The sequence below is a fragment of the Stigmatopora argus genome, chromosome 8 (assembly GCF_051989625.1).
Source record: "Stigmatopora argus isolate UIUO_Sarg chromosome 8, RoL_Sarg_1.0, whole genome shotgun sequence".
Lineage (NCBI taxonomy): Eukaryota > Metazoa > Chordata > Actinopteri > Syngnathiformes > Syngnathidae > Stigmatopora > Stigmatopora argus.
This window is the reverse complement of record NC_135394.1, coordinates 7,658,347-7,681,200: the sequence shown is the minus strand read 5'-3', so window position 1 is coordinate 7,681,200 and position 22,854 is coordinate 7,658,347. Positions and strand designations below refer to the sequence as shown.

Genomic DNA, 22,854 nt, shown 5'->3' with positions numbered 1-22,854 from the left:
GTGCTTGCCATCGCTCGTACGTAATCTCACATTGAGAACTCTCGCGATAACTCGAGGCGGAAGACACCAAGCGAAAACACCGAGAGGCGCTCATGTTGTGCTGACAGCAGCGATGGGAGGATAACGAGCTTCTTTTTTTGTTTTCCCTCTCCGGACCAACCACCAAAAAAGGAGTTTTGGGCGTTTTGCTCGTCAAGCAAAGCCCCTCTTTTAAATATTCTTTCATGCTATCTTCTTCAAATTGGTTGCTTGAATACTTCCAGCTGGCTAACCGCATCAGTTGGCCCGGAGGGTCTTCGTCACCCTCTACTCTCCTCACGTCTGTCTGCTCTTGAAAAAAATGACCGGAGAGAAGATCCGATCCCTGCGCAAGGACCACCGAGCCGGTCAGGACGACGACCTCCTAGAACCTGACGAAGAGGCAGCAACAGGGACGTTCAGCTCATCCAAGACCAACAACAAGAGTAGGGCGAGTCGTATCTTTAGCAATCACAAGTTGGTCAAGTCAGTGTCCACGCAGCATCAACACCAGAAACTGAACCAACACGCCAGTGTCAACAACACGACGTCTTCAGCCGATGTCGTTGACGACAACAACAAAAACCCCATCATCCGAAGTGGACAAGACTTCCCCGTCCACGAATGTGTGTTTCAAGGAGATGTACGACAACTTTCGTCGCTTATTCGGACCCAAAACATATCCCAGAAAGACATTCATGGTAAGTGTTTGCTGATTGACACAATCCACATAATTACTATTTAACTATCCTAAATAAATGGATTCAAGCTGTTTTAGTATGGCGTGCTCACTTTCTATTACCATACTATTCGGTCAAATGCACTTTAAATGTAAACCATTGCTAATTCATAAATATACAAGAAAGAAAGCATGTAAGTTATTTTGTGAATGAACATAGACAAGATTACATTAAAACAGAAACTTACCCACTATGCCCTCTTTCAATCTATACATTTTTTAACATCATGTCATTAGAATCTTCAAATTAAGTTATATTAAAATGTAGTAACTATTATATAGTTTAGTATATAGTATGTAGTATAGTATATAGTAAATTCAGTAAATATTACTTGGGGAGCCTAGCAATGAGTGATGCTTGAATAATGAAAAATCTACATAGTAACATCTAAGACCACAAATATCATTTCAATGACAAAACATAATATTTTACTTGGGGTATTTTAAGAGTGTACTCCACCTTACTACCATAGACAGGTTGCAGACTGGTTATTAACCAATTGCTGCGAATTTGTTTAGACAATCAACCATTCGTACTAACACACACATCCAAGGGAAATTCAGTGTCCACTCAGCCTTTCATCCACGTTTTGGGGTTGTGGGAGGAAGCTAGAGTACCTGAAGAAAACCCAGACAGGCATGGGGCCAACATGCAAACACCACACAAGAAGTCCAAAGCCCGTTATGCCCATTGCAAATTTGAATATAATCCCTTTATTCGTGCTTGAGTTATTTCAAACATAATTATACAGACAGACATACGCCTTACGTTGGTTTCACCTAAAGGCGGAGATAACTAGATCTAGGTTCTGTAGAAAAATATCAGTATATGGGAATCTCATCAACTTCGTGCTCGTGTTTTTGGTTTGAAATAGCCCTGCAGACTTGTGGAAATTACACATGACAGCACCAATTGGCAGAGAAAAGTCTACTCAAATAAAAACAGGATTTCCGACCAAACACGCCCTTGTCTGTACTGGAATGTGGCCTGTCCTTTAGTCACAGATCACAGTATAAGCAGCGGTCAGCTGTATTTATTTTTTTCTATACGTGTGCCAGCGAGTCAAGCTCAGATTCCACTGAAATTGAGCTGAAACCCCACACTTCCCTCACATTATGAAGTGCCATCACATTTCCTAAACATTACATCTTAGTTTAGTCAGTTTAGTCAAGGAAATAGAGAAACATTAAATTCAGGGTAAGAACTTCCTCAGAATTCCTTTCAAATCTGTATTCTTTATATTACAGAGACAATTTGGACAATCGTACTTGCAGTGATGTGATTTAGGGAAACCAGGCGTTCTCTGTTTCAGATGGACTCTGCTCTAGTTCACATTGCACAGTAAAAAAAAATTAAAAGTTTTTTTATAAAGAGGCTTGCCTTCAAATTATATTCCAACCTGCCTTAGGCTCATTCAAAGACCACTACGCTCGCTGATAGACCCCTTAAAACGGATCAAAAAAGGGCTAAAATGCTCTTATAGTTTGTCTGCTCAAAAACCTGGCCAATTGTAAGAAAAATATGTCACAAACTAATTGAAACAAGAATATTTCATACATATTCATATGCATGTGGGATGGCAGTCAAGTGATGTACTTGTTTAAATCATAGAGAGCTTTGAGCTCATGTTCAAATAATACAGTGGCTATTTTTTTCTGTAGTACAAGAGATGCTCCTACTAATAGAGCTGCCTGTGTGTGATTTCAGTTTTTATCTAGGTCTACATTGTCTTTTCCTGTGTCTGTGCTTGCTACAAACTGAATTTCCCGAATACGGGATGAATAAAGGTTAATCTAATCGAATCTAAAGATTATTCTCATGCTGAAAGAATGTGGCAAAACATTGCCATTGTAGGGTGCTTTTCACCTCTCAACCAAAGTCTGCTGGAATAGGATCCAGTTACATACAACCCTAAAGGGGACAAGCCCTATAGAAATATTGATCGATGACTGTTACACAACATGTTATAGTTCTGAGATTACATACAGTATTTCTGTAATGAGTAATAGGAATGGTGCAATTATTCAATAAATTAAACAAAAGAATTTCAACTAATTGTGAATGTGACATTGCTTTTTCAATCATAGTGGAACCATTCTCATAATGTTGCCACAAGTGGAAGCATAAAGTCTCTCACTCTAACATGTTTAGCCCAAACCGCTATTTATGAAATGAGTGATTAAGAGGTGTTTACAATTTCTAAACACGTAAAGTGCCTTAGGTAATGCCTGTGCTCATCGGTTTGCACATCTTTCCTTTTTATCATCATATTACTGGAATGACAAGTTCTTCTACTTTTATTTTCCACCCACACTCGGGTGCCTGCCCAAGAGAAACTACTTACTGTGAATGTGTTTGCCTGTTAATCCAAAATGAAAAGCTTTGGAGAGTGCTGCTTGGTTTTGCCCCAGGGATTCACAAATGCTTATTTTCAAGAAGGCATTTTGAAGGATGAACCCTTTACACTTTGGTGTTTAGTTTGTGAGGGTGCTTTCTTTTCCAAAACTCCCCACGTAGAAAATTCCTTTTCTTTGTCCACTTTTTGGCACCATGCACAGGCCACTCACGACTGATTCTCATCATTCCAACTCCCAAAAGTTCCCCAAATTCACACGATGTAGGCTCCTACTTACATTTGACCTCTCACATTTACAATTCGAACAAAAAGTCCCATTCATTTCATTCATGGCGAATACATTTACATGTTCAAATATCAAAATCTACATTTTTTAATCATTTTCACATAATTTACCCATCTAACATTTCAGGAAATCAGGGTGCACGAAAGTTGTATAGAGAGTTAGCCAAAAAATTACGGTCACACTAAAATATTACATAATACTAACTAACCTCTAAGTACCCTAATATTAGGAAGAAAAATTAACCAATTTCGGGCTATTGACATCAATATCTGTCAATTTCATTTGCACTAGGAGGACTGGATATGAATGCTAATCTTTTGTAGCCATTGACGGGGCTAGACGTCTAATTCTTTTGATTTGGAGGGGCAAATAAACAATGTCTGGCACTGTCAATGTCAACAAATGAGTTAACGAAATGACACAAAATGCCACAAATGTAATATGAAGTTATCAAAAATCTAAATAAAGTGACCCTTATTGCTAAGCGTGCCCACAAAATGTGTCCGGAAATTGCATTTTCTCTTTTCTAGTCAAGTTCAGCAATCAATTTCCTTGATCTTAAACACGCTATGCAGTACTTTTACATCTTAACTCCTTCTAAGTTTAGTAGTGGGCAATGCATTGTTTTACTCTGTTACAACAGTATGTGTGTGCTTTACATATCTACCTTTATTATATATTCTGCATTTTCAAAACTCAATACATTTTGCCTTCTCTCTTTTCCAGGGAACACACCATTGCATTTGGCTGTCATGATGGGACACAAAGGTGAGGTGCTACGTTTAGTGTTCAGGTTGTCCTTTGAGATGTTCACACACGAAACAATCCAGTGAAATAGCATTTTTTTCCACAGCAGGTAACATAAATCTAGAATTTAGTGCATGTTTATGTTCAAAACACCCCATGGCAGAATATGATTAATTTTGATATACATAATTAATATGTTATGGTCTATGAAGATTCTAGTTTAAAATTGATAGGATTTCTGATTTCAGTTGACTTGATGATGCTGGACTGAAAGTAGGAGTGTAAAATATTAATTAACTGGCCTTTTGATTGTGCGAGTAGGCTGTGGAACATGCTGTTGGAAAACGCATCCTCCCTTTTTTACAGCAGTAGAAAACAAAGTCAAGCATGTTGACTTCACATTTGTTCTTCCAATGGAGCACAGCACAGTTTGCAATTGATTCCACTTTTCCACCACAGCTCGAGCAGAATTCAAGCAGCCGAGTAGAATGGCACGCTGTGGAATTGATTGGACTAATGAGATTGTCACTCCATTGCCTGAGCTGCTGGCATGCACTCCCGGGATGCACACATTAGACAGGGGCTTACAGCATGACATCATATAGTAATTGGGGTGTGGCTGTCTTGTTGGTGCTGCAAAGGTTTTGTTTGTGTGGTCAGCTGTCCGAGTATCTTTAATACCTAAAAACCCATGGATTAATATTTTAAAACCAATGACCAAAAGCACTCAGTAAGTGCTTATGTCCCCCCTAAGATGAATGGCTACATTCTGTGATCGTAAAAGCCAAAAGAAAGAAAATAAATAAAAGAGCAGCTAATATGATTTTGCATAGATATGCCACTTTTCTTTTTTATTTTAGCTGTATTTGTAATGATTTAAAATTTTGTTTTCATGTTACAATATTTAAAATGTCCCAGTAGACCCGAGCTAATTTTAATATATATCACTAACTGCGGCAACAGGCTGTCATGATGTCGCTAATTTAATCTTTCGGCATTTTTTTGTGCCACAGACGGAATATGTAATAATCTGTGCCAGTGGGCCATCATCATGTTGGACATTTATTATTTAAATTATACACAGCTCGTAGCAACATACCAAATGTGATACAAATGTGGGTTGCTAATGTACCAGCTGCATAAATCCACCCAGTTAGTTAAAACAATGTGACTTTGTTCACATCTCATCTTCTGAACCACTTTATCCTCATTAGGGTCACGGGGGGTGCTGGAGCCAATCCCAGCTGTCTCCAGGCCAGAGGCGGGGGACACCCCGAATCGGTGGCCAGCCGATCGCAGGGCACAAGGAGACGGACAACCATGGTGACTTTGTTCTGTGTCCGCTAATAATCTAATTCAAATTTTTGCGCGTCAGCTCTGTCAGTAAAAACTAGCAGTTAGGCAACTTAGGGCGATAAAAAAAATGGCTCCTAGGGGTTATATAAAATGTGTCGACCAAATGTTTTCATTACACAATCATCGGATAGCATATGTAGGTGAAAAGCTCCCAGGAATATGAGGCTTACGTCAGAGTGCACGTGTGTTTTCTGAGCAGTAAATGCCTGTTATCAGCTGCTTCATCCGTGAGCTCGAATGCAGATGTCTACCACAGCACAGGGCACAGATGTTTCATGTTTTACTTGCTGCATAAAACCCCCGTGGCAGCTGCAGTCTGATTTTCTGGCAGCACTGCAGTGCTTTCTAATTCCATTAAATAGAGACCACCCGAATTGATCGATAGGCGGAGTAAGTCTTTTGGAGCCTTTGACTGTACCTTAAATTTGATTTCAAATAGATTTACTGGAGAATGATCAAGTAACACACATTTTTAAGGCATTATACTGGGATGATAATGAGTGGATTCTTAAATTTTATTCTTTCAGTCTCGTTTGTACTGATTCAACAAATTTGCCGGGTTTGCCACGCCTCCACCCTCACGTTCGCTATCGATGGACTGTTTGCTGTTGTATTGCCTTCAAAATATTCCAAAAATGATGCACACAAATGTCCTCACAATAGGATAACGCACGACCACTTGCCAATGAGAAATAGTCTTTAGAGAACGATCGCGGGACCTTCTTTCCTTTGAAAGAATCACAGGAAATGCAATAGCTGAGCTTCCCACGTATTGATTGTGGGTAATGAAGTTTTATTCTGAGAAAGGGTGTCATTGGCTATTGGTGTTGTGTGCACGAGTATACTTCATTACCCAGAAAGCCCTCTTTTTGCCCGCGCATGCGCGTTGTGCGTTTCCTGGTCGAAACTAGTCTGAATAAATCGTTCAGTCCTCGTAGATATAGTAGTTATACACGAAAGAGATGAGGCAAAAAAGACAGTGCGCTACAATGATAAACAGCCTCTCATGTCATGGCCACCTGGCTTCGTCGCATCTCAAAATTTTAATTGTATCGCGAGCGAATTATTCGATCGAAATTTTCATCGTAACACGAGCATGTTGTATCACAAGGTACCACTGTACATCATAATGTAAGCCCCCCTCCCCCATAACCACCATAAAAAATGCATGAACACTCAGTCTTTTTACTAATCTATAAAACATAGACAGTTGATGAAGTACTTATCACAGTACTATCCTGCTCTCAATGGTGTCATCAGTGGGATTGACAAGTCTGCTGTTAGACAATGGTGCGTAACAGTAGTTTACTGATGCAGCACTTATTGCACAGCCACATATGTGGCGTCTTTATCTGTCTCAGTCTTCATTTCCTAAGGTGGCAAAGTATCTTTAGAGATTCAGTTTTGCCTCATCAAATGAAGACTCTGTTGTGTGTTTACCTGATGATTGCACTGCATTGTTCTTTTGTGTTCCAAACACCACTAAGATTTTAATGGGTTGTCATAATAATAAAATTGTCAGCCATATAACAGGCTTGCTTTATTTTGCAGTTGTTTTTTTTTTTTCATAGGCCACTCACCGACTGGTAGCAAAAATTCTGTATTGTAGTTCTTAGTAATGCTGGCCCAACCATTGAGTGGTACGAGGCTTTGTCAACCTACTCCCTTTCTATAATGCATATGTTCTTACCTTACCAATGCGGAAGGATTGCCTGAATGTTCGCTTTGTAGCGAGAAGTTGTCAAATAACAAAAAGAGTCACGTGGAAAGATATTTCCAGGTAATGCATGCTACATTTGCAGCCGAGTACCTAGTTGGGAAAGAGAAAAAAAGTGCGATTGCATTACTTCTGGAGAAATTAAGGGGCACAAAAAAGATTAAAGAAGTGGATTGCGTCTCCAAACTCCACTACTAATGACTGTTGTTTTGTTGAAAATCAGATTTCTTTATTGCATTTCTTTAATTTCAGCAAAGCAATGCGTACTTGAGTCCTGATTCTTTTCCTCCTGCAGAATGTGCCCATCTGTTGCTGGCCCATAATGCATCAGTAAAAGTGAAGAATGCTCAGGGATGGAGTCCCCTTGCAGAGGCTATTAGTTATGGAAACAGACAGATGAGTAAGTATCAGACTGTATAAAAAATAACTTTCACACAGTCAGTCAGGGTATCTTCTGACTCACGTGACCTTGAAGGATAAATTGGATTGGATAACTTTATTTATCCCGTATTCGGGAAATTTCGTTGTCACAGTAGCAATAGGGTGAGGATGTAGAAATAGGAAAGGTATTTTAGACATAAATAGATAGGTAATAAGTAAGTCAATAAATACATAAATAAATAAATAAGCGTGTTGCTGAAATCTCTCTCTCTCTCTCTCTCTCTCTCTCTCTATATATATATATATATATATATATATATATATACATATACATATACACATATGTGTGCATACACATACATATATATATATATATATATATATATATATATATATATATATAAGCACATATATACATACACTTAGATGTACATGCATGCATACGGTAGGTCTTAACACTCAGCCATTTGTTTTGTTAAAGAGCCTGACAGCTGATGGGAGGAAGGATCTGCGGAAGCGCTCCTTCTTGCAATGAGGGTGCAGCAGTCTATTGCTGAAAGAGCTTTGGAGGGACTCCACAGACTCATGCAGGGGGTGGGAGGTGCTGTCCATGATGGACATCATCCTGGACAGCATCCTCCGCTCTCCCACAGTCCAAAGGACACCCCAGAACAGAGCTGGCCCTCCTGACCAGTTTATTCAGCCTGTTCTTGTCCTGAAAACTAATTATGGATGATTGAACAAAAACATGTTTCCATAGCTGAACATGGAAATATAGTCATCTGCCTATCCTTAAAATATTTGGCATTATAATTGCTTAGGGGATGGCATGGCAATCAATTTGTGAATTGGCATTTGCTGCTGCTATTCTAGTATCCTATACTATACTAGGCCCTGGCCAAGATCTAAACACATTTGACAGTTTTGAGTGTTTTAGGGATGATGTATCTTTTGGGGAAAGTTTCCTGACACCTTTCCTCTCAAAAAAAGGTTGTGAGACATGCCATCTCACAACTGTTCTCCATTTTCCTTCCACCGTGACATCAAATGGAAAAGCTAGAAAAGGAAAATGACTTTTCCCTTTGCAGAAATCAAGTTACGGCAGTATTGAGACAGCATTCTGCTTCAAAAGCTGGATCGAGGAAAAAAAATGTTTGTCTAGGCCCGCCACACTTTGTAAACACTACGTCATGCTGACCTGCTAGTAGCAGGCTGCATTCAAACTGTAATCTCAGGCTATTCTTATTCTAAGACGTTTTATCAAAGCTCTTGTTGTGTGGAGTTATTTTTAACCAGTCTTTGTGACCTACATTATGATGGATCTCACTAATGTTTCAGCTGACTTTTTCTTGTTTCCATTCAGCGTGAAATTCAAGTACGCCTCGTAAACAAGTATTGTCTTGAGTTTAAGTTCCGGGTGCATGTCAGCTTATGTCCTGATTTGCTTTCTTTCAAAGTTGTTTTGCTTTCAGTTTGAGCACGTTCAAGGCAGACAGGCGTTGCTGTTTAAGTCGTGAGGAAATGCTTCTACTCGAGAGTGACAGGCTCTAATTACCAATGATGGTTGTTGACACTTGATAGATTTATCCTCAATCTGGAATCTGAACTTGAAATCTTCTATGTACGTCGTGGAAATTCAAAGCTTAATAAACAAAGAAAACTTGTGGGAAAGGTGCTCGGTTAATTGAAATGGTTTTATTCAATTATAATTTATTTCAGTTTCTTACTTTTAAACACTCGACCTCCCTAGTCTTATTCTTAAACGTAAACATTGGCAAATATGCCCTCATAAAATGGACGTTGCATAAAAAAATCTCTGGTGCTGCAAATTTCCCGCAAACGCTTGTAACTTGATAAATCATTATGACCATGCGTGCATCGTGCTGAAGCTCCATAATTATTTACTTTTGTATTTTAATGTTTTGTCAGGCGATTGAACGATGTTTGCTGACTGTATTATGAATTTTCTTAACTCACGGGGACGTGCTGTACATTGGGACCCAAAATTTTGGAGCCATGCTTCTTTTCTTCTTGAATTAATTAAAAAGAATGTTCTCCATTGCTCCCACTATTGTTTATCTAAGAATTCCCACTTTTAGTGATGAATGGGACTTATGCTTCTATTTATTAAATTGTTTTTGTTTTTCCGAAATCATTTTAGTAACTGCACTGCTGAGAAAGCTGAAGCAACAGTCCAGAGAGAGTGTAGAGGACAAAAGACCAAAGTTGTTAAATGCACTGAAAGAGGTACGTATTACTTAATTATTCATTTGTACTCATGTTCCTTCCCTCTCCTTCAGAGCCTTATTTTTACTTGTAGCAATTAGTTAAATTAACTACCATGTGGCCTACGTGCTACGGAATCAATATATGGAAAATTGAAGCAGTTTAACGGACTAATCTATCATTGTTGTCGCTGTTAGTATGAATTGTTTTTCATTATGCATGCAGGCCAATCCGCCTCCATGAAGAGATTTGTATCATGCATCTAGTAATATGAGTTTATAAGTGGCTTAATGACACGTGTATTCCTCTGGTGATTTCCAGATCAGATGTGTAATACTGGACCCCCTAGAGGGAGATGGTACCAGATGGCCAAATATGAGATCTCAATTTTGTAATTTCCTCGGGTCTTATCGTCAGTTTATGGCGAACATTGCTTCAATTTGACTTGTCTTATCATTTTAAAAAGTGTAATAATACAGATGTGTTGGTTATCATGGACCAGAGGGCGCTGAGGATGAGTTCAAGATGAGGCAATTTTGCCCCTTTCGGCCACCTAATTTCTGCTTCAGAGGTTTTTTGTTGCTGTTGTTATTTATTTCAAACTGTGTGCCCTCCCAGCAAAGACTATTTAGTATCCCAAATATACATAGATTATATCGAAATTAGTTTTATTATAATTGTTTATGTTTATTGCCTTTTCAACTAACACATTTTGACATGTTTTTTATTTTTATTTTTTTAGCTTGGTGACTTTTACTTGGAGCTTCACTGGGACTTTCAAAGTTGGGGTGAGTCTAGAAACTAGACTCGAGATGACCTTTAGCAGTTAGGATTTGTTTCCCTTGTTGTAAACCTTACTGCACAGAAATATAGGTCACCGCAACGAAGGACAAAGTGGTTGTAAAAATGTAAAATAATGCATCAAAATTCAGATGTTTTGTGCCTAGGGTGCCAAACAGTCAACATTTTTACCACTCTGGGTTACTTAATGTTGTTGGTATATTTGCTATTTCAGCATTCAATAGTTATCTTCTTTTGCCTTTTAAATGTATTCTCCCCACCTACAACTTGTTGTATTGTTTTAAACATCTGTTCATCTTTCATGTTGCAGTGCCTCTGCTCTCCAGAATTCTACCTTCTGATGCTTGTAAGATCTACAAACAGGGACTCAACATTAGGCAAGTCATGTCAGCCAATGTAAACAATTGCAGTAGAAGAAATACCAATAGAAAATCCATTCTTTACCATGTGCAACAAATAATATTGAGGTAATGTTCTAGACCTGATTTAAATATATTAATAAATATCCATATTTTTACACAGAGCTTTTTAGTCTCTGAATTTGTGTGTCGTTTGGGTGTGGCATGCATGCATGGTTGTATTCCGTAGAGATGTTCCTGGATGTTTTGATATGAGGGTGAAGACATACCCTAAAGATGATGAAAACATAATTATTAATCACATTTTTACTTTGAGATTTCAGTTTGTAAGTCTTGTAAAAGGACCAGATGTAGTTTTTCTTGTTTGATTCACTAGTCTTCTTTACATGTCTATAGACTGGACACCACTTTGATAGACTTCACAGATATGAAGTGTCAGCGAGGGGACCTTAGTTTCATCTTCAATGGCAATGCCGTGCCTTCGGAGTCTTTTGTGGTGCTGGACAATGAGCAGAAAGTGTACCAGCGGATACACCATGAGGTTAGCAAGGCATTTGAAATCTAACTAAAAGCTTCCAATGTTGATTAGAACCTAAATATAGTCTTTGCAAGAAATTCATATGATTTAAAAGTGCACAACATAAAGACCCAACACTTTGATTACAATGGGTTGAGTGAGGTTCATTACAAGACACATTATCCAAATGCTTTTGTTGACTGTTGTGGTTTTGCTCCCACAGGAGTCTGAGATGGAGACAGAGGAGGAAGTGGACATTCTCATGAGCAGTGATGTGTACTCAGCCACACTCTCCACCAAGTCCATCACCTTCTCCAGAGCACAGACCGGATGGCTCTTCAGAGAAGACAAGACGGTCGGTCCGAGCTGTCAACGTCTTTGATGGACATTTTTTAGATTATATGAGGGATATTTCAAAATTTCACAATGGGCATCTCATTTTTTTAGGAGAACAAAACAGACCTTCCTTCCCGTTGATTCGATCATTTTTCCATCTCCAGGAGCGTGTTGGAAATTTCCTGGCAGACTTTTACTCTGTGAACGGTCTGGTGCTGGAGTCCAAGAAAAGGCGAGAGCATTTGAGCGAGGAGGACATCTTAAGGAACAAAGCCATCATGGAGAGTCTGAGCAAAGGAGGGAACCTCATTGAGCAAAACTTTGAGGTGAGTCATGTCTTCAGGAGGAAATCACCACTTTTAACAACACTATCTACAATTTATACTATGTTTTTAGTGTATGATTTTTCGAGACATTTTTTCCTAAGCATGAGGTTTGTCAAAATGCAAATACTGGTTGAAAAGATTGCTTCACTTTGAGATGTAAGCACCAAGAATTTAGAAAACTAAAAGATGGGTCCAGGCAAAAAAAGCAGCTTTTTGACACTCTGTGTCTGTGATACGCTATTCTTTTGGAAATTTGGGGGGAAATCTCTTCACATTAGAGTCCAATCATCAAACAATTGTCAGTAATTTGGCAATACTTCACCCATTAATATAATTGGCCAACCTGGATTTCACCATTGTGAACATTTACTGGAGGCGATAACACCAAAATTAACACTGATCAGTAACCCTATAACTGGACAGTATTTATTGTATTTCATACTTGCAGTATGAACAGGGTTTTTTTGTGGCAGTCATAGAAGCCTCCTTACTAGGAGTGATATTTTTGTCCGTAGAAAAGGTGTGTCTCGCTTCATTGTGGCCCAACCGGTCCAGCCTTAAAACGCCAGGCATACATTTCAAACAAAACAACCTTCATACTTGCAGCTTTCGTTCTAAATTTTGCATTTATGCTCCACAGTCCCATCTAGTGGTGCATGTATGTGGAAAAAATATTTATGTTACCCGTTTCCTGATTTGCCATTTGTTTACAAACATACAATAAAGCTAAGTTCTTGTTTTCACTCTCCATTCAGTAGTTATCTGACAAGTAATATGATTATTCTTCCCTGTGTCCACCTGCACGTTGATCAGCCCATGAGGAGACAATCTCTAACTCCTCCATCAGCCAACAGCATATCCTGGGAAGAGTACATCACTGCTGACAATGGAAAGTAAGTGTCTTTCCAGACAGGCAACCACTTTAAAGCTTTTAGGGAAAAATAGAAATTTCATTAGTCATACAGTTTTTGGCTACACCTGCAAATTTGGAAGAGTACCAGTAAGCATTAAAGGAAGGGCACCAAGCACATAATGGACTTCAGCTCGACTCACTTACTGAGAGGCTTTTGCTTCTAGTGAAACTAACCCCATAAAATTTGTGTGTTTTGTTTTTCATCTTGGCTTAGAGCTCCTCATCTAGGCAGAGAGCTGCTCTGTAAAGAAAGCAAGAAAAACTTCAAGGCCACTATAGCCATGAGTCAAGAGTTCCCCCTGAGCATCGAGTCGTAAGTGATCGCCCCCCACACATCCCTCAAAATAATCTCACAGCAACGTTGACGTGTCGATTCCTGTATTTTTCTGACTTTACGACACTATTATTTTCAACCACATTGAAGCCTGCGCTTTCTAGTCCAGTGCGGATTATTTCTGGATTTTTACCGGATAATAAGATGCATGTTTTTGGGTGTAAGTATCGCGTAATACAATAGGGACACCTCCGGTTTATAACCCAAGTGCAGTTTACGTGTGAAGTTATCTTGTGAACTTTAAATGGGTGTGGCTTGATATCAGGTTGATTTGTGAATCTGAAAATGACGATCATGCCTTGTGTTTATATAACCAATAAATGGTATGTTTACCTGAGAAAGCATTCATCAGGTGACTGATGACATGCACTTTGTTGCAAGTGGTTTGGTTGCAACATCTGACACAGGCTTTTTCTTGCCTTCAGGTTGTTGAATGTTCTGGAGGTAATTGCGCCCTTCAAGCACTTTAATAAACTCCGGGAGTTTGTGCAAATGAAGCTCCCTCCTGGATTTCCTGTAAAACTCGGTGAGAAAAACATTTTACTAAAACAAAAAACAAAAACCAACATATACAATACCATGTTAATAATACTTTTCCCTCAACAAAATAACATTGAATCCTTTTTTCGCAGTTGAAATGAATGGAAATGAGAATCGGTCCCATTATCCCAAAAACTATTATTATATTGTATTGTATTATAATGTGTTGCCACTAAGAAAACAGTACTGTCTAGTAGTCTACTTTATAAAACCTATAGTAATAACCTAATTAAATTCAATATAGTTTGGTATTTTGCTTTCATGTAACAGATGATTAGCTGTTCCTTCCGGTGTGAGCTCATTGGTTAGCAGTGATCAGTTTAAAACAATTATATGGATACACTGTCTGTGGATGGAGCCAGTTCAGCGAGCTGAACTAATACTAGTGAACTAGTTGTTTGTTTTTGGTCATGCTATTGTCCAAAAACTGTAAACATTGTTTGACGGAAGGGAGAGCTAAGAAGTCACTCGACATTTGACAACCTTACAATACTGACATTCTATTCTAAAAACTAAAGCAGTACCAAATTTTCGAATGTTTTTTTCTTTCAGACATCCCAGTCTTTCCCACTATCACAGCCACCGTGACTTTCCATGAATTTCGCCACGACAGCTTCGATGAAAGCATTTTTACTATTCCCGGCGAGTACAAAGAGGACCCCACCCGCTTTCCGGACCTTTAACGCACACTTAAACAAAGTGAATGTTTACGAGGTAACCTTACACTACAAAAACACAAACTGCCCCCTTAGCTCAAATTGGGACAACATCAGCGAAAAAAATAGCAGCTTGGATGATGATAAAGACAGTATTGAAAGCCATGTTTCCGCCAGGTAAGGCAGATTAAACCCGATCCAATGCAACATAATTGTTACAATCTTTTTGTTTGAAAAATTATTCTGTGTTTAATGTTCTCGTGTTCTTGGAATTTGGAAGAACAGTTTTCTTCTAGTGTGGGAAAAAAAGCACATTTTGCAGCAGATCCAAGCAGGATCATGCAATGCATCTAATCGCTTTGGTACTACCCCACTGTAACACAATTCCGTTGATTTTTGTTTTTTTTAATGCCATTCCCAATTCCCATCTATGACAAAAACATAAGCCATACAGGACTGCTTCGTATAGAAACAAGTGTTGCGTCTATAAGTTTGTAAGAGCCTTTTTGTTAAGCAAGCTCTTTTGAAACACTGAATTTTTTTTTAAAGGAGATACAATGGTTTCATGTACATAGGTGAATACATCTCTTAGATTTCTTACAGTTGGCCGTTTTGTATGTATTTAACAGTTCCACAGACGCGCTCACACTCGTGAAAAATTATTTGTTGGACAGGATTCCCTCCCAAAATTTGACATCATTTCATTGTATTTGTAAAAGACGCGAGTTGTTGCCCAAAGAATGTCACATTTGAACGTGGTACGTAAAAACCAAGGGCTTCTTTAATGTAGGCTTAATGTTTTCCATTGTTTTTCTGGATAGAAAAAAGTGGCATTGTCCTAAAGCTAAAATATTTTTGTGTTAGGATATGATGAAAAAAAGATGTGAATTTTTGGTGGAAATCCTTCAAGAAAAGAGGTGGACAAAGCACAAAAAATATAAAGAAACTAAAGGAAGAAGTGTCACAACTGACAATTTTGCGAATTGATTACATGCTGTACAGCATATTGCTTTTTAGTTTTATTGTGAAACCTATTTCATTGTTTGTTTGTTTTTTAAAGGGCTAGGATATTGGAAATGATGTCAATTTTTGGGAAAGCCTTGTTGGCCTACTGTTCGCGGGATTTGTTGACCAGTAATCAGTTTTGATAGAATTCACAAAATCTTTCTGCACTTGTAACATTTGCTGCAGCTTTTTGCTTCCAGTTCCTAAATCCTCACTTCTTATTCTGAGGCAATAGTAAATGCAGGTTTCTATGGTACCACATAGTCACTGTTTTTGTCACAATTATTATAAAGTTCAAAACTGGGATTGTATAATCTGTGTGTGTTTTGTGGAATGAAGGATTTTTTTTAGACACAAAAGACTTTCTTCTGCACAATTTGTACATGTGAGCGCTCTCTCAATCACTGTTCCTTCTGGTTATGTGTATAACAGTACTCATGTCTCAAATCAAAAATTGTGCATTTCATTCCCATTTTATTTGACATGACAATCCAACATTATATTGGATTCTAACATGGTGGAAGTTGCTATTTTTGAATATAAATGTTTTTAAAGAAAGTTTGTTTTTAATTCTACTCTTTTGAAAAAAATAATTGAAACAACTGGGGATTACACACAAATACCTGACTATTTGGTGAAGGGTTTGCTCCAATTTTATTTTCTTTGGAAAACATCCCACTTCAATGTACTTACAAAGGTCTGAAAATGTAAACATGACCACATATCAAGGCAAATATTTAATCGTGAGGGGAGGGGGTAAAAGAATAGAAATGTGAAAGCAACTCCGATGAGTATTTTGTTGAAAACTGACGCCTGGCGGGGAGACATGACACAAAAAGCATATTTGAATATATTATTTTTTTAATCATGACTAGTGTTACACATTTTATAGTCCATTCTGCTCACTATTCTATCTATAACAGTCAACCCTGGATTCACGGCATCCACCATGGCTTCAGTTTGTCTGACTTTCGCTGGTGAATTCAATTTGCCACTGTTATGCTGGTAACTATTCGGCACAGCATAGCACGAGCGGCAGGGAAAGTTCTATCTAGCTAGAAAATAACATCCTTTTGATTGCCACAAACCAGGCGTGTTTAGGGACTAATGGTTTTGCACGCAAAGTGGGTTTTCTACACGGCACTGACATTTCGCATGCAACGTGGGTGCTTCCAATTACCGCATATCTCATTCAAAGTGTTGTGGTGATCTCGCATGAAATGCTGAGAATTCCTCAAGGCCTTGGGCTCTACACGGCCGTTCCATTCGTGTCCTGTGGGCAGGCGATGCACGCAGACAGACACGTCTGAGCCGTGACGGATGCTGAGTAACTCCTGGATTCTACCACTCTGTACTTTAATTAATCAGGCAGTTATACGTTGCCTTCATTTCAAATCTCTTGTATTTAGTGATCTCAGTCACTCATTTCCATGTCTTGCCGATAGTGAGCGTCTCCGTTGATTTTGGACTTTTTGGAGGTGTACCTCTGGCCTTGTTCAATCTTATTCAAACATCGGGGCGATGAAGCGGAGTCCGAGTCGCTCTTCCTCTCCTCCTCGTCCTCCTCCTCCTCCTCCTCTCTCACTTCTTTTTCGCTGTCATAACCTTGCTCCTCTTCGTCGTAATCCCGTGTCACCTGAGAACACAATGCGTTAATAATCACACGGTTTTGTTAGATGCTATAATTAGCACAAAGTCAGCCGACGTGACAAACCTTCACCTCGCCTTTGTCGGTGTCTGACTTGTGGTCGCGGTCTCGATCCTTGTCCTTGCTCTTTTTGCTGGACGAGCGTTCTCTCTGGTCTCTGCTTTGGTCCCTCCGCTCCCTCCGCTCACGATCGCGCTCTTTTTCACGATCCTTGTCCCTTTTCTTCTCCTTCTTGTGCCTTTGCACACAACAATGATATGGTTGTAACGATCTCGGGAAAATTAGAACATTTACACATGCTTTTTCTTTTCTGCTCACCGTTTGGGCGACGGAGACCGAGCCAAGTGCTTCTTAGGGGACCCGGATACACTGCAGCTTCGCCCGTGCCTCCTGAAACAAAAGGACATCAATGCAGTAGCAGTTGTTTACTGATAAACAGCACTCTATTGATACAGACCAATTTGATTTCAAAGTTATTTTTGGGGGGGGACAAATGCTAATATTCAATATTAATGACATGGCTGAAATTGAGAAAAGTGCTCATGTCTTGCAGTGGGAGAAATCTTACTGTGCTAGGAATCTAACATATTAAATCAATAACCCATTTTCCATATCAAGCTTGAATAGAATATTGATTAAATTGAGGTTTGCAATATATTGCCTCACACTGATTGAGTTCCCTTGATGCATTGCTGCTCTTACCGGGTGACACTGCGAGATCTCCTCACGCTGCTGTAACTCTTGGGTGGCGTCTTTGACCTTTTCTTGGACTTTTCCTCTTTCCTTTCCCTGTATGTACATGAGTCAACATAATGATACAACGTGATTCATACACTCAGGCCAGAATATCGACACAAATTAGGAAAGGTTTTAGGTAGCACAGTGAACCTTGCATGGTTTTTATATATCATACCAAAAATAAATGAGCATTAATTTTGGTGAGGACTCCAGGTCATTAAAGGGTCTTAAATTAACGGTTGTTTACTTAGGGTTTAGTGACCGGCCAAGGTTATAACCCTTCCCCAAAGTCATCTGAAAAAGCAACTCGGACGTAATTCTAATGAAGTGTGATAGAAAAGGAATGGAAGGACATTTTTTAGAGCTGTACGAAGTTGTGATGCTAACCTCGATCTGCTACGTCGACTTCTGTCGCGAGAGTGGGATCTCCTCCTTCGCGGGCTCTTGGACCTCCTCCTGTTCCTCGAATAGGATCTTCTACGAGATCTGCTCTGGGATCGCCTGCCAGAAATCATTGGTGATTCTTTCAGTCAGGCAGTTTAGACTGACAAAATGCTTTAAATCTTATCAGCGTTCAGATTATAATTATGAAAGGATGCGCTGTTTCCAATGTGTTATGGACACATCAGAACAAATTGACATGCGCGGATTGACCAAATACACCGGAAATAATAGAAGATGAAGCCGTAGCGACTTCCATGTCAACAAAAACCGTCCGTTTCTACTTTCAGTGTTAGCGCTATTACCTCTAAAATTAGCACGGACGAAAAGAAAAATGTTGTCACCTATGTCTTGAACGAGATCTGGACCGCCTGCGTCGTGACCGAGACCGAGAACGTTTGCGTTTGTCATCTTTCTTACCTAAAAAAAAGTCAATAAAGGATACAATTCAGACTGTTAAAGATACGTAATTACATTTTTTTGCCCCATCAACCTTTAAGTCTGAGAATTTGGGAACTCACTTCCTGGTTCAATGGCAGCAGAAATGAGGGATTGAGCCTCTCTAACTCGCTTCATGGCCTCTTCGATTTCTTTGTTGGCGCTGTCGTTCTTCAAGCCAGGATTTAGGTTCAGACCAGCTGCAAGTGGATTCACCCTGCAAAAAAAAGAAAAAAATATTTGGTTTTTAGTCAAATAAATATACAAGGACTATTTGACAATGTAGCTTCTTACTTTGGATCCATGGACTGCATAAGCTTCAGGAAGTCTGCAGAAAGAGCCTGAAAGACATAACATTGCACTAAATCATTTTTTTGTATGTTTACTTGCATGCAAAGTGTTTTTCTTTTTACCTGGGGGCCCACGTTCGGCCCTGCTATTCCCATGGCAGCCATTTGCTCCAAGTTGGAAGCTCCGAGCCCACTAAACGGTGTCCCTCCCATCTGCAACATGACCCATATTTCATCATTTCATACATAGGCCACAGCTGTCTCGATGTATTTGCGGGAACTCACAGAAGCCAGAGGATTGGGTGTTGGAAGAAGGCCTGCCCCCGGCATCATTCCCGCCACGGCGTTGGCTGGCGCCAGCAACGACATGGCTTTAGATTCGTCAGGGATGACTCCTGGAGAAGGAAGAGAGTTCTTCAGCGCAAGCAAATTAGTAAACAAGCACAACTGACAAGACTTGCAGACAAGCCACCACAGTTGAAAATCCCAGGTTGTCTTGTCTGCAAATCTTAATTCATGACTTGTTGTTCTTTTGTCAGTATGATTGTAGGATTAGCAGCTAGGAGTTGGATAGTCACAATACACACTGTGTTCAACACTACCAAGATTTTATCACCTGCACTTGTTTTTTAAGTCATGAACCAAACGTAAGCAAGCACAGCCAGTTGTCCCGTGGGATGTGCTCTCAACTTTCATTAGGTGTTTTATGAACAAGCGACTCGCGCCGGCTGCTTCGCTATAAAGCACACAGAAACATTGAGATACAGAAAACAAAGTTTGTGATTTGGATGTGGACAGGGGAACAGTTCAACAGCACTTACCAATACACACAAGAAAAGGTACATTGATATTACCTTTTCTGGGCTTTTGCACTGGTTGTAAAATAAGTAAATAAAGAAATACACCCTGTTTCCTCGAATAGCAGCGAGTGACACTTGGTGCTCATCCAGAGTCAGTGAATACCAAGCATATAGGCCTTTATTTTCAAGTATTATTTTTGTAACTTTTTAACCAATCATGGCATCCTACTACATTGTAATTGTACGTGATAACTATAGTCGCAGGAAAAACAAAGTCACTTTTGGGATGCTGTTTGACTTGAATGGCCCCATTCCAAATAATGTCAAAGGGAATTAGTCCATTCAGGGCCCATGCACAAAGCAACTTACAGTATAAGCCATGTATTGATGTTTTTCTAAGACCAATAACTATACCACCAGATTTTACAATGGATAGTAAATCTGAAAGGGCTTGCAAAATTGCACCATTACTTCAAAGCATATATTACATGGCATTAATGTTAAATTATATAATGTGCATAAAGTGTCTATTAGGGTTCTGGCCACTATTAGAGGAAAGTGTGTAATGTAATAGCATAATAACCTACTTGATGCAACAAACAAACTCTAAACCAAAACTTGTATGTCACCAACAACACCCAAAATTCCTATTGGTTATTACCAACGAAAGCCATGATTTTAGAAAAAATATATATATTAACATGTTCGCAAAGCTGAAAAAAGGTCAACTCAAAAAGGGAAGCTCTTTCGAGGATCAATCCATGGCTTTGCCATCTGAAAAGAGTACAATATTATTGTTTCATGTTATAAAACGGAGACGTCAGCATTACACATTCACAGCAACAACAGAATAGACACTTGAGAAACAGGATAAGTCTGCAGAGGACAAAACGGTTGGAGTCATTTGCAGCAGGGGCTGGTATATAGGGCTGGCTGAACCAGGAAAAACAACTGTAAAACACAACAACAAAAGAAACACCACTGTTAAAATGGGAGATCCACTCAACTCTTTCAGAGTCACGTGTGGAGATGCTTCGGTAAAAAGTCATTGGTTAATTAGTGCAATTTTTTTGGTCATTCAATGAATGATGTGTATCTTTTACTTACACAAATGTTTAGTCGGTTATCAGGTTGCCATTAGTGATTGGATTTGTGGATAATAAGTGTCCTGATAAGCTCCTAAAAGATTGATGCGTTTTGGTGAAAAAATCTAAGAAAATTTTCCTTGAATAAAGAAAAAATAGTTGAGTAGAGAAAGAGAAAGAAATAGAAAGCGACAAGAGGGGCTTGCGAGCCTGGTGCCCTTTTTTTCCTAATCTCCTGATGGCAGCATAGGACCACTTTCAGCCAGCAAGGAAGGGGATCTCTGCAATTGACTTGTCCACTATGAAAACCACAACACAAATAACAGAGAGAGAAGTTTACAGCTAAATTTCAAGACACAAATGGACACAAATTCAAATTTCACTGTGCCGAATACCTTGTTATTCCCCCATAGACTTGATTTGTCAGACAAGTAAGAAAAACGAGCGCACGATGGCTCTCGTTGTGTTTGAATGTCATCGAACGCAAACATAATGTGTGATATAGTGCAGGAGATGGACACAAACCTTCTGCGAACGGCACCACGATCAAGGCCCGGTCCACGAAGACGGTGTTGGTCAAGTGCTGGGAGACTCCCACCGATTCAGACTCGAGGAACTTTACAAAACAGACACGTGAAGTCACAGGCAAGGGAGAGTCACTGAAAGAAAACACATGCATGTTGTGCAAAGCATACATACAGGGTCAACCCAACCTTATTAAATGAAGACCCTCTAAGACAAACTGTCTAAAGTGGTTTATTTAAACGTGTCCTTAAGAGGTGTGATGTTGTTTGTTTTTGTTTTTTGGGGGGGTACAACAAAGACTAAATAATCCTTTGCTGTCTAAGTGTATTGTGTATTTTTAGCAAGAGATTCAGTTCATACTGTGATGGAACACTTACAGATGAGATCCACTTTTAAAAATAAAATAAACTTATCATCCTGTAAGAGGAAATTCAATTGCCATACATGACATCCGTACATGACACAAAGATCAAACAATATATTTTTTAAAAAACAGCATCATTAGGAAATAATTAATATAAGTAAAAACATTCCAGACAACATGATGGCAAAAATTCTAGTGTCAAAATTAAGCATTCTTATATTAGGATGTTTACCTAATTATTTCCAATGTTTATTTTAAGCATTTCCCGGCCACTGTTAACTCATCTACTAGAAAGTAAGTACGTTCATCATTATATGTTACAAATGACGACCAATTAGTCCCACAAGACTAAAAAACAAGAAAAAATATTGGACATCCAGATGTTAAGTCGAGGTGATGTTCTGATTAGCAACTCCTCCGCGGATCCAGGTATTGATTAGCCTTAGCTGCCACCGAGGCCCACTCGATTCATCTCAGGAGGAACCAGCGAGACACAAAAATCTTATGCAAAGACACTCACTCAGACGGAAAGAGGTGAAGCTCTTCTATGTTTCCCAGAAACCCGAACAGAGTCCTCATTTGTTCCGAGGTTGTGCTCGGGGAGACGTTTGTCACCTGAACGACGTGCGTGCTGGAATTCATCTCGAAGACTCGTAAAAGAAGCACTAAAGGTAAATCGCGTTTAAACAAGGATTAGACACATACAAAAATTGGAAATAGTATTGGTAATAGGATAGATCGCTGTCATTTATCAGTACTGAGATGACGATAATGCGCAGAGAATGAATGCAGAAAACGTAAACATGAAGGAGGCATGCTACATTCAGGTGCATTGAATAAAATCAGAATTTTGTTTTTGTGAAGTTCCCTGCGAATTAAATAAAATGACACAATGTTATTCTATCTGAGGA

General features: G+C 39.2%; 2 protein-coding genes across 10 annotated transcripts; one reads left to right on the top strand and one right to left on the bottom strand.

Moving 5' to 3' along the window:
* The first annotated feature begins 47 nt into the window (after positions 1–47).
* Positions 48–16,172, top strand: ankrd13c (ankyrin repeat domain 13C). The gene is made up of 13 exons (XM_077606464.1): positions 48–719; positions 4,127–4,168; positions 7,516–7,620; positions 9,763–9,848; positions 10,570–10,615; positions 10,939–11,005; positions 11,384–11,528; positions 11,728–11,859; positions 12,005–12,166; positions 12,980–13,059; positions 13,294–13,392; positions 13,839–13,939; positions 14,506–16,172. The coding sequence occupies exons 1-13, from the start codon at positions 341–343 to the stop codon at positions 14,634–14,636; spliced, it is 1,575 nt and encodes a 524-aa protein (XP_077462590.1). The 5' UTR covers positions 48–340; the 3' UTR covers positions 14,637–16,172.
* Positions 16,173–16,457: 285 nt separating this feature from the next.
* On the bottom strand, positions 16,458–22,765 carry srsf11 (serine and arginine rich splicing factor 11). 9 transcript variants are annotated; one of them, XM_077606469.1, is made up of 13 exons: positions 22,464–22,765; positions 21,580–21,670; positions 19,786–21,353; positions 19,455–19,564; positions 19,293–19,382; positions 19,174–19,220; positions 18,963–19,096; positions 18,786–18,861; positions 18,388–18,501; positions 17,965–18,051; positions 17,581–17,652; positions 17,329–17,500; positions 16,458–17,250 (listed from the first exon to the last, which is right to left on the bottom strand). In XM_077606469.1, the coding sequence occupies exons 4-13, from the start codon at positions 19,536–19,538 to the stop codon at positions 17,029–17,031; spliced, it is 1,098 nt and encodes a 365-aa protein (XP_077462595.1). In that variant the 5' UTR covers positions 19,539–19,564; positions 19,786–21,353; positions 21,580–21,670; positions 22,464–22,765; the 3' UTR covers positions 16,458–17,028. The 9 variants fall into 9 exon arrangements, with proteins under 9 accessions (XP_077462595.1, XP_077462593.1, XP_077462596.1 ...); XM_077606467.1 differs by having other exon boundaries at positions 19,786–19,905; positions 20,671–21,713; positions 22,464–22,487; XM_077606470.1 differs by having other exon boundaries at positions 19,786–20,920; positions 21,077–21,713; positions 22,464–22,487.
* Positions 22,766–22,854: the final 89 nt, after the last annotated feature.

Bases quoted from the DNA above. Each gene is read 5' to 3' on its own strand.
- ankrd13c (XM_077606464.1), top strand. From the start codon at position 341: ATGACCGGAGAGAAGATCCGATCCCTGCGCAAGGACCACCGAGCCGGT. The intron at 720-4,126 runs GTAAGTGTTTGC...TCTCTTTTCCAG, and splicing joins ATCCCAGAAAGACATTCATG to GGAACACACCATTGCATTTG. The intron at 11,860-12,004 runs GTCGGTCCGAGC...TTCCATCTCCAG, and splicing joins TCTTCAGAGAAGACAAGACG to GAGCGTGTTGGAAATTTCCT.
- srsf11 (XM_077606465.1), bottom strand. From the start codon at position 22,585: ATGAATTCCAGCACGCACGTCGTTCAGGTGACAAACGTCTCCCCGAGC. The intron at 21,714-22,463 runs GTGAGTGTCTTT...GTTTTCTTTCAG, and splicing joins CTTCACCTCTTTCCGTCTGA to TGACTCTCCCTTGCCTGTGA. The intron at 17,653-17,964 runs GTAAGAGCAGCA...CTTTTGTTTCAG, and splicing joins AGATCTCGCAGTGTCACCCG to GAGGCACGGGCGAAGCTGCA.